This window comes from Pelecanus crispus, chromosome 8, assembly GCF_030463565.1.
Source record: "Pelecanus crispus isolate bPelCri1 chromosome 8, bPelCri1.pri, whole genome shotgun sequence".
Taxonomy (NCBI): domain Eukaryota; kingdom Metazoa; phylum Chordata; class Aves; order Pelecaniformes; family Pelecanidae; genus Pelecanus; species Pelecanus crispus.
In genome coordinates this window covers 26,371,210-26,385,286 of record NC_134650.1, presented here as the reverse complement: position 1 = coordinate 26,385,286, position 14,077 = coordinate 26,371,210, and the positions used below count along the sequence as shown (strand labels likewise).

At 53.0% G+C, this 14,077-nt stretch overlaps 1 protein-coding gene across 1 annotated transcript; it reads left to right on the top strand.

Moving 5' to 3' along the window:
- Positions 1–922: 922 nt before the first annotated feature.
- GOT2 (glutamic-oxaloacetic transaminase 2) lies at positions 923–12,742 on the top strand. The gene is made up of 10 exons (XM_075715086.1): positions 923–984; positions 6,077–6,233; positions 7,744–7,872; positions 8,251–8,310; positions 8,439–8,600; positions 9,253–9,357; positions 10,291–10,441; positions 10,701–10,866; positions 11,850–12,000; positions 12,484–12,742. The coding sequence occupies exons 1-10, from the start codon at positions 923–925 to the stop codon at positions 12,604–12,606; spliced, it is 1,266 nt and encodes a 421-aa protein (XP_075571201.1). The 3' UTR covers positions 12,607–12,742.
- Positions 12,743–14,077: the final 1,335 nt, after the last annotated feature.

Sequence of the window (14,077 nt, the reverse complement as noted above, 5' to 3'; positions counted from 1 at the left end):
GGAAAAGACCTTTAAGATCATCCAGTCCAACTATTAACCTAACACTACCAAGCCTACCACTAAACCAATTAAGGGTAGAGTAGCAATTTCATGTTTCCTGGCTTGGTAGCTGGATTGTTTTCTAATGAAAGTAAAAGCTAGGAATCATTAAGGTTAGAAAGGATCTCTACGATCATCAGTCCAACCATCAACCCAACACCACCATGTCCACTAAACCATGTCCCAAAGTGCCATGTCTACCTGTTGTTTGAACACTTCCAGGGATGGTGACACCCAGACACACCTCTCTGGGCAGCCTGTTCCAATGCTTGACTACCCTTTCCGTGAAGAAACTTTTCCTAATATCCAATCTAAACCTCCCCTGATGCAGCTTGAGGCCATTTCCTCTCATCCTATCCGCTAGCTACTTGGGAGAAGAGACCAACACCCAGCTCACTACAACCTCCTTTCAGGTAGTTGTAGAGAGCGAGAAGGTCTCCCCTCAGCCTCCTCTTCTCTATGGTGAAGTACAGCCCAGTATGGTGAATTACAGTCCTGTACAGCCCAGTGTGGTTAATTACAGTCCTGTATAGCCCCATACAGCCCAGTGTGGCCCTGTACAGACTTGTATAGCCCGATATGGTGCTGTACAGTCCTGTACAGCTAAGCACAGCCCAATACAGCGCTGTACAGCCTATTGTGGTGCAGTACAGTCCTCTATGTCCCCACACAGCCCAGTACAGCCTCGTACAAGATGGCCCAGTATAGCCCAGTACAGCGCAGGACCGGGCGGGAGGCGCGGCTGCAGTGAGACCTCCCTGCCGCCAGGGGGCGGGCGTCGGAGCCGTCCGGCGCGGGGCGGTGCATGCGTGGGGCGGGGCGCGAGCCCGGTGGCCGCGGTGTGAGGTGTGCGCTCGCCAGCCCGCTCGCCGCCGCCGCCGCCATGGCTCTCCTGCACACCCGCCGGCTCCTCGCTGCCCCGCGCCTCGCCGCCGCCCGCGCCAGGTGAGGGCTGAGGGGCGGCTCAGCCCTCGGGGCTGCCCTCCGGTACCGGCGGAGGGGCTTTCCCGCCGCCGGCCGCCGCGCCGCCGCCGGGCCCGTTGCCGGGCGCCCCTGTGAGGCGAGGCGGGGTGGGGGGCTGCGGGGAGCGGGCCCTTCGCGAGGAGGAAGCCTGTCCCTCCGTGGAGCCCGTAGGCGCCGCCGGTGACGTCGCGGTGGGGAAGGGGATTGCCGGGGGAACGGCGCGCGGATTGGCTGGGGGACGCGGCGAGTCGGGGGGGCGCGCGGCGCCTCCTCGCGCTCTGATTGGCTGCGGCCGGGCCCGGCGCCCCTAGCCTGCCCTTGAGGAACCGCCGTGGAGGGCGCGTGGGCACGCGGCGGCGTGGCGCGCGCGCGCGCGCGCGTGCACCGGGGGCGGGGTGCTGGTGCGCACGGGGCCGGGGGGACCCTGTGCACCGAGAAGCGGGCCTGGGGTGCTGTTGGTGGTGTGCACTGTGCAAGAGGGCACGAGGGACCCCGTGTGCTGTGAAGTGGGGCTGGGGTGCTGCTGTCGGTGTGCATTGTGCAATGCGGCCAGGGGGACCCCATGCACTGTGAAATGGGGTTGGGGTCTCGCTGTCTGGCATGCACCACGTAGTGGGACCAAAGGGACCCCGTGCACCGTGGAAGGGGCCTGGGAATCATGCACTGTGCGGTGGGTCTACAGCGACCCCATGCACCATGAAATGGGGCTGGGGTGGTGCTGCCAGTGTGCAGTGCTGCCTGTGCTAGAGCCACACCTTCAGGTGTGCGAAACCTGGTGTGAGTGGGATGGGAGTGAGGGTGTTTCTGTGAGGACCAGTTCTGCGCTGGCAGCTCTGGACTCTGCTCTCACCGAAGCCAGCAGAGGGATGGATAGAAGGATACAGGGTGCAGCTGGATCCCTGTGAAGAGCCCAGAAGCAGCTCCACAAAGTATAGCTGATGTGAGAGCCATAGGACGCTGGCTGGGAACACCACTGTGACCAGGTGGCTGAGAAGCAGAGCGTGCAGAGGGATCTGGGCAAGGCCTTGCTGTTGTCCAGAGCCCTTTGACTCCTGGCCTGCGCTGGCTTGGGAAGCTTTGAGGAACAGCTCCCAGCCCTTGTCAGTGCAGGAAAGCAGTGGGTTTTTATTTACCCATTCCAGCCAGTAAAGAAGGCTAGTAGGTATTGATTAACCCTGTTCTGTCCAGTGTGGCCCCTTGCTGCCTTGTGAGATGAATGATCCCAGCCCCTGCTTCTTCTGAGGCAGCTTTCTAGCTCTCCTCAGCAGGTACGGAGGAGCAGGTATCTAGAACTTGTGGTTTCTGCCCTTGGACTGCAGCAGACCTGTGAAAGGTATGCAAACCTGCTGGCAATAGCTTTGCTTTTCTCAAGCTTGTTTATACAGCAAACTATAAATTACCAAATTGAACTGAGGTTACCTAAAAGAGAAGCAGACCATCCCTTTTGTAAGTAAAGAGCCTTTATGCACAGCCCTGAGTTGTTTCCTGAGTGGCTTGTTATCCCGCGATAGGGGATGCCAAGCAGTGATCAGCAGTTTTCTGTTTCCTTATCTTCAGCAACTTCATGTGGTGCTCCAAGCTGTTACAGTTGCTCTGTGCTGGGAATGGTCTTTCTGAAATCAGGACAGAGGAAAAGAGATAGGAAATTGTTAAAATGGCTCCCTTGACACACAAATGCTAATTAAGGTGATAACTCAGTCTGGTGCTCTGATGTATCACCAGACAGCTATTTTAAATGCTTTTCTTGGTGGGAGGCTTGACTTGAAGCAGCTGACTGGGGCAATGAATTTTTAGGCTTGAAAGGACCTTAGTAGCCTGTTGGCATTGTTCTTGTGTAAATATTTGCTTTAGCTGTGGTATCCGGCCAGCCTTGCCTTTGGCCCCTCTGCTCTGCTCTGGCTTGCAGAACTGCTGTAGGGGCTTTGGCAGAGGTTTTGAAATCCAGTATCTTATGTGGCTGTTACCTCAGGGGATGTGGATTGGCCTGTTCACAATGGAAAGCTTCACTGGACTTATAAAGGCTTGCTTACCTAGAGGAAAAGTTGCTTTCTGGGCTTGGCTTGAGTCCATAAGCATGCTCTTGGGTCTCTGCAGCTTGGGCCATAAGTTCCACATACATTTTTGAAGGGTGTTGCTGGTTTATACAGTTCCTCGTGCATTTTTTTGCTTTCTCCTGTCCCATCTGTCACACTGCACTTGCAGCTGTGCATTAAACTGGCTCAGAAGACCAGCTTGGCTGGAGAACACAGAGATGACTTGAATACCAGGTGTCTTCAGCATCTAAACTCTGACTTGGCCACCTGTGTTCAAGTCCCGTAGCTGGAAAATGTGCTTTCTTTGGCTTACATTGGGTATCCCTCAGTAGTTCAACCCCAACTTAAACTTGCCTTCGTTTAGTTTTCCGCACTGAAATACCTCCAGCCTGGCAGAGAAGATGTGCAGTTTATAACTTTGACCTTTATTCAAAACCAGTGCTCTTTTAATTGCTCAAAATAAAATATAACGCAGTGCAGAGACAACAACATTACGGTAACATAGGGGTAACGGTGCTTTAGGACTTGTGGCCTCAGATCCCTAGTAGATCTCTTCTCCAAAACCCCTGTCTAGAAAGCTTTGCCTCTGTGATCTCTTGGGTATCCTGATGTGTTTGGACAACTCAGCCTGGACTTTTTTCTCCTGTATCCCTGCAAGCTCTCCTCCATGGAAACAGCAGGGGAAGTCTTCCTCGGGCCTTCACCCCCAAAACTTTCAGGCTGAGAATCGGAAAATCAGTCCTAAACCTACCCTTCGCTGCCTTAAGCTGATAGAAGGACCAGGTCATAACAGAAGTACTTAACTCTCTGGAGTGCTGCAGCTTAGGTAAATGCCCACAGGATCAGCATTAATTGTAGCAGTAGTATATCAGAGCCCAGTGACCTGCTTAAGTGTTTGCAGGATCGGGACCTAAATACCCCAAACACTGTAAACCACTTGGTGAAAAGCCCAGCAGAAAGAAGGTGCTGTCACAGTCTCCAAAGCAGCAGCTCTTCAAAAAAGATGGCTGGGCTCCTGTAGCCCTCAATACCAAAAGAATCATAGCTCAGGTAAACTGCAGAGGAACACACTCCTATGCAGAGTGTGTTTCTCTCTTCCCCTGCCTCCATTGCCAGGAAGGCGTTGGGAGAGGTTTTCCAAAGCTGCATCGCATGCTGTCTGAACCTGCAGTAGGTTTTTGCCCGGACAGCCCCTTCTGCAGATCCTGCTCAGGTTGGCTCCCCAAGCCGCTGCCTCCCTGCTGGCTGCAGCCTGTGTCCCTCTGGAGGGTGTGTGTTGATGGCATGACTGACTCATACTCCTTTCTAAGTTGAACCTGTACTTAACTGGAGAAGTAATTAACACTTGTTAGTGGTCTAGAAAATGCTAAGCGCATCTTCCATTTTTAAACTACCCAAGGTGGCTCTGCCTTGTATGTGTTTGCTGCCCTTTTTTCCACAGAGTCTGTCCAGAGGAGAAATGGAGGGGTTTTATTTGGAAATGCTGTACTGATGGGAAGAGCAGTTAAGTCTGAAGAGGGCAAATGATGTTTGGGGCTCCATGAGATGCAATCTACATACACATGCTAGTGCAGAGTATGTCTATGTAGTGAGTAAACTGGGTCTAAATGGACTCAAAACAGGGACAGAGTGGAAGGAGCAGATGATTTTGTGAGTTCTGCTGATCGCTAGCGCTAGACCTTCCTTAACCCACCTGGCCCTGCTGCCTTCAGATCTGCTGTATCTGTCACCACACTGAGCGCTCAGCAGGAGGCTCCAGGCTGTCTGCATTGCCTGGGGCAAAACCCAGCCCCAGGATGGCATTCCTGTGTTGGGAAAGCTTGTTATCTTCACCTGAGGCAGCCTTCCCTGGGCTGCAAAGCTTTGTAAAGCTGATACATGGCAGCATTAGCTGTGGGAGCTTCTCCTTTAGCAATCAAGGCTGAATCCTGCCCCAGAGGAGATAAACCCGATCTACTTTGTCCTGCGTGCTTTGTCCCCCACTGAGCTCGGGGGTCTGGGTAGGCACCTGCATGATGCTGTGAGTTGGGATGCTCAGAGCTGTGTGGAGTCATCGTCTTTAGGACTCCTGTCTTCAGGAGGGAGCTGTTACAGCTGCAGCCCACTGTCAGGCAGGTTAAAAACCACCATGCCTCTTCTCTTGCACTGTCTACAAGCCTGCAAAGCCTGGACGTGGGACTGGACAGAGGCTGTGGCCAAAGGGAGAATAACGGGTTTCTTTTTATAGCATGGTCTAGTCTGCCCTTGACATTGAGAGCCTCTCTGTCTTCAGGATGTCCTGCCAACAGGGCAGAGGCAGGTGGTTTGTAGAGTGGCTGCTGGGGAGTTGGGGGCAAAGCTCCTCCTGACACAGGGAGGTTTCGTGCTTGACAGCAAGGGAAGGGGCCTTCACATCAGAGCCTGTCACTTGTCACACTGGGAAGAAAGTGTCATGTGTGATTTCCAAGAAAACAGCATTTGGCTATGACATCCCTCTTCAAGTGAGGCAGAGTTCGTAGGGCCGGGAAGGGAAATATCTTCATTAGGTCAGCTGATGTTGTGGGAAAAGCAGATTAGTTTTCATGCACAAGAGCCCTTCCAGGAGTTTGGAAGAGGCTCCGTATTCGTGCTTCGTGCAATTGCCTGGGTCTGGCCGAGGTTCCCTGGAGGGGACTAACCTATGCAATCCCGCCTGTAGGCTGTGAAGAGACTGCACTTGGACAGAGCGTAAGAGTTTAAGGCTTGTTTCCTGGGGCCTTTCTAGTGTTAGCACATAAGGCAAGCAGGGCCATTTCTACACATGGGGGGTCTGACTTGGAGGGGGGTCAGTTATCTTCAGCCACAGTGAACTGAGGCTCTTTGCCCATTCTGCAATGTAAAATACAGTGCCAGATCATAGAGCATGGAGTTGGGTTTTTTTCCCCCCCCGGGTAATTCTCTGCTTGTAGCTTTTCCAGTGGTTTAAAGACAAGATTTCCCTTGAGGTTTTCTCTGTAGCCGTGTTGGTGCACGTCCCTGCCCAGTTCTCAAGCCTAATTCTTAGCTTCTTTTTTTCCCTTCAGCTCATGGTGGTCCCATGTGGAGATGGGTCCCCCTGACCCCATCCTGGGGGTGACAGAAGCTTTCAAGCGTGACACCAACTCCAAGAAGATGAACCTGGGTGTGGGGGCATACCGGGATGACAATGGGAAGCCATATGTCCTGAACTGTGTCCGCAAGGTGAGCCTGGTGCTGGCTGCTGGGCAGAGCCAGATCCAGGTGTCAGGTGCCCTGGGGTGGGTCAGGGAGGGGGAAGGCCTATAGGTAGGCAAGGTTCGCCTGTTGGTCCTTAGAGTAAGCTTTGTCTCTAACAGAGCAAGACAGTGTTCCTGGATGTCTTCCTTAGCAGTACTGATGCTTTTGAGATGCAACAGAGCTGGTTGTTAAGTAGCAGGGGATAAAACAGGGAATATGTGTCCTATTCCCATGCGGGTAAATCTAATTCATTGCTGACTTCCACAAGCCCTCCAACCCACCTGTCCTCTGAACTTCAAGGTGTTTCTTGAATAGTCTGATGTTCCCTGGGCCAGCTCACATGGGAGGAAAGAGCTGACATTGTTCCCTTAATGGATTAGTCTTAAAAATTCTGCTGAGCCTTTGTTACCAGTTTCTCCATAAGCCAGCCTAAAACTCTCAGGGAGCTGGATGTGGGCACTGCCCTTGAGGGGATTATGGAGCCTTTCAGGGCTCAGTGTAGAAATAAGCTGTTAAATAGCTGGCAGCTGACACACATATTGACTGGTTGGTCTCCTTGGCACAGGGAGGATGTGTTGTCCATGTTTCTCATCAGTGTGGTGTTTAAAGCCATCCCTTGCCGTTGCACTGCCTGTGTCAGCACATATTGCAGCTGGGTCACAACCAGGGAGACTGGGTGGTGTCGCAGGAACAGTTTCCTGGTGGTATGTGAATGCTGCCAGAGTCTGTCCCGCTCTGGGAGCAAGGATAGGGTTCGCAGAGTGCTCCAGATATCTCCATCACTGCGTTTTTCCTGAGCATGGCTCCTTGTCTGCTGTTCTTGCATCCACTCTCTGATTCTGTGTTAAGTAGGGACTTTAGGACTGCTTTCTGCTGCAGGATCTGTTTGAAAGAAATAGAGATTAGCAAAGCTGGGGGGAACCATGTTTAAGGGTTGGGTGAGCTAGCTTTCAGACAGGCTGCTTTCAAAATTGGCTGGGATTTTTTTTTTTTTTTTTAACCTGCTCCATCTAGTTCAATAACTCTTCCAGCATGACAAGGCCTTACAAAGAGCTTGCTACCCTACCTGGTTTTGGGATGTCCCCCTATGTGGAGCCAATCTCTGCCTTTCAGTAACAGTCAAGTCTTGCCTTCCTGCAGGACAATTCCTGCTGGGGCAGAGAAGCATGTGTCCTTGTGCAGCAGTGCTGACTTGTAACGGGCTGGAAGTGCTCTCCTCTGGCACCAGGTTTCCTGGCTCTGCTATACCGACGCTGGCACCCACAGAGGGCTCTGATGGCCGCTGGGCACCTTGCCCTGTGGTAAAAGCAGAGTGTCACCTGAAATGTTTACTGCTGCCCTGGCTTTGAATTAGGCCTGATCTCTGAAGGGGAACTCCTGTAAACCAACCTTTGCCCCTCTTGAGCAAGCGAATGTGAAGAGAAGCGACCTTCAGCTGTCCACCATCCTCTCCATGGTGATGCCTTCCTTGCTGAATGTGTGTCCTCCTTCCCAGGCGGAGGCCGTGATAGCATCCAAGAAGATGGACAAGGAGTACTTGCCCATTGCAGGGCTAGCAGATTTCACGCGGGCATCCGCAGAACTGGCTCTGGGTGAAAACAGTGAAGCTTTCAAGAGTGGCCGGGTAAGGAGCGAGCTGGGAAGCAGGGGGTGGGCAGTGCTGTCTGATGCATCGTTGGTACGTGGGTGCCCAGAAAAAGTGGAAGGACTGGCAGGACTCATGCCTCTGAGTTGCAAGCTGGCCAGACCCAAGGATAACTGCTTCCTCTGAAGGCTGGGGTGAAATAGACCTTCCTGAGGAGGGGATTTGACCTTTCCAGTGGTCCCAACTCCCTGCCCTGCAACTGGAGTTGCTGACCCATGCAGTTCCCTCCAGCCCCATGCCCCTGTTTGAGTGAGTTGTTGCAGAGATGTCCTTCTGCCAATGCTGACATAGTGACTGGGCTTTCTCTGTATCATACTGTGGCTGCTCAGACTCGTGTATTTGTTTCTTCCCTTGCAGTATGTCACTGTGCAGGGTATTTCTGGGACTGGATCTCTGCGAATTGGAGCCAATTTTTTGGTGAGTCCCTGGCTGGTGGGGGAAGGAAAGGACATCTTTTGACCAGATGGTTTTTGGGGCTCTTTGGGGTTTTCTAACTGCTTGAATCTGTTCAACCTGTTTGCATGCTCTGTCTTTCTCTTGATCAGCAACGGTTCTTCAAGTCTAGCCATGATGTGTATCTACCCAAACCGTCCTGGGGCAATCACACACCCATTTTCCGTGATGCTGGCCTGCAACTTCAGGCTTACCGCTACTACGACCCCAAGACATGCAGCCTTGACTTCTCTGGAGCCATGGATGACATTTCCGTGAGTTGCCTTTCTTGCCTGGAAGCAGGGACGTGATGTGGGGAGATGGGTGATCATCTTGCTTTAGCCTAAATATCATAGAATCATAGAATAGTTTGGGTCAGAAGGGACCTTTAAAGGTCATCTAGTCCAACCCCCCTGCGATAAGCAGGGACATCTTCAACTAGATCAAGTTGCTCAGAGCCCTGTCCAACCCGACCTTGAATGTTTCCAGGGATGGGGCATCTACCACCTCTCTGGGCAACCTGTTCCAGTGTTTCAACACCCTCATAAAAAATTTCTTCCTTCTATCCAGTCTGAATCTACCCTCTTTTAGTTTAATACCATTGCCCCTTGTCCTATCTCAACAGACCCTGCTAAAAAGTCTGTCCCTGTCTTTCTTATAAACCCCCTTTAAGTACTGAAAGGCCGCAATAACGTCTCCCCAGAGCTTTCTCTTCTCCATGCTGAACGTCCCAACTCTCTCAGCCTTTCTTCATAGAAGTGCTCCATCACTCTGACCATTTTTTAATATGATGCCTGAAGGCACCAAGTGAAGGCTAGATGCCTTGCAGAGCTTGTCTAAGTTGTCTAGGGCAAGAGTCCCATCTCAGCTGCTGAGGAGAGTGCTCAGATGTCATTAATGATTCATTTTCTGTAACATCTTCCTTAGAAAATTCCAGAAAAGAGCATCATCCTCTTGCATGCTTGTGCTCACAACCCCACTGGGGTGGATCCCCGGCAGGAGCAATGGAAGGAGTTGGCAGCTATGGTGAAGGTGAGCAGGAGAGCGTCCCAGGGGTATTGTGCTGTTCCTGGGAGAATCATGTCTCTGGGCTTTCATGGGTGGTTATCTGTCCTTCACTGTGCTAAAGGTTACTCCCTTCACTGAAGACAGAATGGGTGTCATGTTCCTGTACTGAAGAAGACAGGAGCCAGACAAATGTACCCATAAAGCTTCTAGCTGACCGTCAGACTTTCTGCTGGCACCTTCCCAGGAAGCTGGGGTAGGGAGACCTGAAAGGAGAGCAGCAGGGTTGAAAGAGTGAGTTGTGATAGCTGGAGAGGGTCTCCCAGTGCTGGTCTATTAAAAATGCTGGAAGATCTTTCGCATGCCTGGTGTCTCCTCACAAGTTTCACCTGGAAACAGATAGAGAGGCAGGTTCTTCCTTCATCCTTCTCATCTTCCTCCCTGCCGCTCCCCCAGGCCATAGCCAGTGAAATTTGGGTTGGGGATGCCTGGCCTTTGTAGTGTTCTGAGAATTGGTAGATAACCACAGTGGCCTCTGGGGCCTACAGATGGTTGTGGGTCTCCTGACCGAGGGGCAGTGCAGCTGGGTTATCTGCCTGGAGGCATGGGAAGGGCTGGCACCTACCCAAAGGGTTCCCAGGTGGTTTTCCTGGAAAATGATAATACAGGAGACACTGAAATGGAGTAATTTATTACTGCTGAATCCACCTGCCTTCTGGGCCAGACTGCACATCCCATAAATGCACTGGGAGGGTCTTGACCTGCTGTTTTGATGGGTGTTGAATAGCTGTGGGTTTGGGGCTGCCTTCCCTGTTGAAAACAAAGGGGAATGATTCTACCTCTGGAGGAGCACAGTTGCAGTTGAGCAGCCTGCTGCCTGCATGGCTCTCTTCAGCCTACTGCCCTGCTCCCTGGAGGGGTGTCAGCTCCTGTGACACTCTCTCCCCTCTTTGCTGGCAGAAACGGAACCTCCTTGTGTACTTTGACATGGCCTACCAGGGCTTTGCCAGCGGGGACATCAACCGGGATGCCTGGGCTGTGCGGTATTTCATCGAGCAGGGCAACAATGTCATCTTGTCACAGTCCTACGCCAAGAACATGGGGCTGTATGGTGAGTAGGGCAGGTGGTGTGGAGACTGTTTCATCCAGGCTGCTGGAGGGACCCCACTGCCTCCGGGGGTCAGCAGCCAGTGTCTTTCTGCTGCCTGCATTAATCCTGCAGTAACAACTGGGGAGATGACCTGCTGGGAGCTGGTGGAGACCCTTCTAGAGAACAGGGCTCCACTAAAGCTATGTGGCATTTGGATAAGTCCTGCCCCAGCCCTGGGTATCCAAGGGCAGAGGCTGGGACCTGATTGCCTGTCTTTCAGGAGAGCGTGCGGGTGCCTTCACGGTGATCTGCAGTGATGCAGAGGAAGCCAAGAGGGTCGAATCACAGCTGAAGATCCTCATCCGCCCCATGTACTCCAACCCACCCCTGAACGGAGCCCGCATCGCCTCTATCATCCTGAACACCCCTGACCTTCGGAAGGAGTGGTAAGAGGGGAACTCCTAATGCTCGCAACAGTGAGATGTGAGGTCTCTCTGAGGCAGCCCTGCGCTGTGCTGACGGCCTGCTGCTGTCATGGGCAGCTCATAACTTCAGGGGTACAGTCAGAACCACGCGCTACCGCTTTCCTCTGGAGAAATCCCTGCTCGTGTCCTGGCATCAGCTGGGATCAGTCCAGCCTGACACAAATATGTTTCCCTTGTGTTCAAGGCAGAAACACTGTAAAGGAGGAGATAAAGCTCCCCTAGGATTGAGGGCTGCAGGAACTGCCTGTCCAAGGAGTGGAAAAGACTTGACTGAGGCATTGTAGCCACATAGTATGTCTCATACGGGGGAAGTAGAAGCGTAAGCCCCCTGGGAATAAGACCTGGGAGTGTATCCCTCATGCCCTAAGCCTGCTTCCTGGCATCAGCCTGTGCTGCTCTCCTAGCCCCTTGGCGTCGAATCCCTGCTGGCAGCTGTCCTGGCAGAACAAAGGCTGGCTGTGTGTTATGGCCTCACTGGGAGCCATGTTCCTTTGGCATGCTGACACTTGTGCCTGATCCAGGGCCCAGCAGAGACGTCTCCTAGCTGTGCTGCCTTGGAGCAGGGATGTCTGCCTGTGCTGGGAGGTACCGCCGCAACCCTTTGTTTATCTGCAGATATTATTTTGTCTGGGTTTGGGCAGTGCTGCCTTGAGGCCTACTCACCTGTGGCTTTCAGAAGTGACAGATGCCGATACTCTGGTAGTAGTGTCCAACAGCTGTGGAATAAATAAATAGCAATCACCTTCAGGTACCAGGAGAAAGAAGCAGCTCCCCAGCTGGAGCTACAGGTTCACACTCTCTGGTCTTTGCTCATCTGCATCCCCCACATTTTTGGGGTATGAGGCCCTTCCAGGTGGAGAGGGTTGATTCCCAATAGCTGTGGGGGGAGTGGCTGTTGGTGCATCCCAGCCCTGCTCTGAGCCGTTTCTGGGTTGGCTTCTCAGGCTTGTGGAGGTGAAGGGCATGGCTGACCGGATCATCAGCATGCGGACTCAGCTGGTGTCCAACCTCAAGAAAGAGGGATCCTCCCACAACTGGCAGCACATCACTGACCAGATCGGCATGTTCTGCTTCACAGGGCTGAAGCCTGAGCAGGTAAACACAGTTTCCTGTGGTCTCAGGGTGTCGTTTGTGGTCCTTGTTGGTAAGATCTTGACTGCAGGTGCCAAAATGAGCCCTCGTGGGCAGTTCTTCCTCCAGGAGGAACATCCTCCAAGCCTGTAGCACTGGAGCATTGTGGGGACCCATGTCTTGCTCTGCTCCCTGCTGTGCCTGTGGAAGTTGAAAGCGGATGTAGCCTGCTTATCTGTCAAAGGAAGCAGTCACTTGGTGGCACTCTGAGGTGACCTTAAAGGTCAGCTCAAGTGAGGTGACTCCTGGCTGAACATCTGCAGTGTTTGTGTGTTGCCCGAGAGCCGAGCAGCATCTCTCTTGGTTTACAGGGTGGCTCTGCAGGTAGTGGAATGCCATGTCTGCTGGCTTCCAGTTTGCTTTCAGTTCTGGCAAGCTGGGTAAATTTGCATGCTGCTAGGAGAGTAGAGGTTGGCCTGCGGTTTGAACTCTGCTCTTTCACCCCAGGTGGAGCGGCTGATCAAGGAGTTCTCCATCTATATGACAAAGGACGGACGAATCTCTGTGGCGGGAGTTACGTCGGGCAATGTAGGTTACCTGGCTCATGCCATCCATCAAGTCACAAAGTAAAGACAAAGGTGTGCCCTGGAGCTGGTGGCCTTCCCTTCCCCACTGGTCAAAGATGGGGAGGGAAGGGAAACAAGCAGAATACTTCCAACCACAGCACTTGACGCCGCTGCTGAATGTGTCTTGTAGATGAGTTGTTGTAGAAGCCTAGTCAAAACCATCCTGCATTGTGGAGCAGGGACATTGTTGCTGGCTCCCGCTTGTCACAGCTGTTCTCCCCTGTCCATTCATTGTCCATCAGCCCCAGCACCCATCTGCACTGGAGGAAGCAAATGCTCTAGCATTGCCATCCTACCAGCACCAAAGGCTCCCCCACACTTGTTTCTCCATGAGAAGGCTTTGTGAGGCTGTTGGCCACTGGCCCAAGCAGCAGTGGGCAGGGAGCTGAGTGGGAGAACTGCTCAGGTGTGCCCCTACCACCTCCTCAGCAGGTCCCTGCTGCCAGGAGGCTCCATCCTCCTTCATCTTCCTAGCCCAAGGCTGGGCAGCACCAAAGCTGCTCTCAGACAACCAGCTCTGAGGACTTCTCACTACTAAATCTGCTCTATCATTGGCTGTGCTCTTTCCATCTGGGAATCTCCTTTCAGGGGTAATTCACAGTGGCATTGGTGTGTGGGGCAGACCTGTGTCCCATCCTCTAAATCTGCCTGGTTCTCCTGACTTCACTCCCATGCCCTGAGGTGAAGCAACTCCTTCCCCCCACCTCAATAAGAACCTCCTCTGAAAACTGTTCTCTGTTGGTCTCTGCTTCTCCCCATTCCTGTACCAACCCCAGCAGCCCAACTCTGTACCCCCAGCAGCCCTCCCTGCAAAGCAGAGTCTTTCTGTGTGTCCCAAAGGGATGAGCCAAGAGGTGGGCCCTGCCACGTCCACCCTCACATGGGGGTGCAGGGTGGCCCTCTCATCAGCTCTGTTCAGCCAAATTTCTGGTGACACAGAAAACAGGAAGGAAAGATCCTAAGGGAAGTGTGAGAGCTGATGACTCAAAAAACATTCTGTCCTTTAAAATGAGTGTCCCTGACACCCTGTGACTCACTGGACTCTGATTTTTAATCCAAATAAACTGGTGGATGGCTGTGTTGAGCTGGGGACTTCCTCCTGTCATTGCACAGCTGGATCCTGTCCCTTCAATGCATCAAATATTCCCTGTCAGGAATGTGGCAGTGCAGGGGTTCTTGTATGGCCAGTGAAACCCTCATCTCCCAAGAATCCCATGTAGAGAGAGGGCAGAGCCCACCTGTGTGCCCCAAGAGCACCGGGGAGTGTGGGCTGAGGCTGCCCCAGGTGAGAGTTGGTGTCGCAGAGCTGAAATTGAAGCCTATGGGGCTGAACTGTGGCTGGGGAGAGCGTGAGTTCCCAAAGGCCGTCTGCCCTGTGCCCAGCCACTGGAGCATGATGGAGTTTCTCCTTGCAGCAAGCAAAGCTGTCGCCCTAGGTGGACCTGGAGGGGTTACCTCTGAGTCTGCGTGAGCTT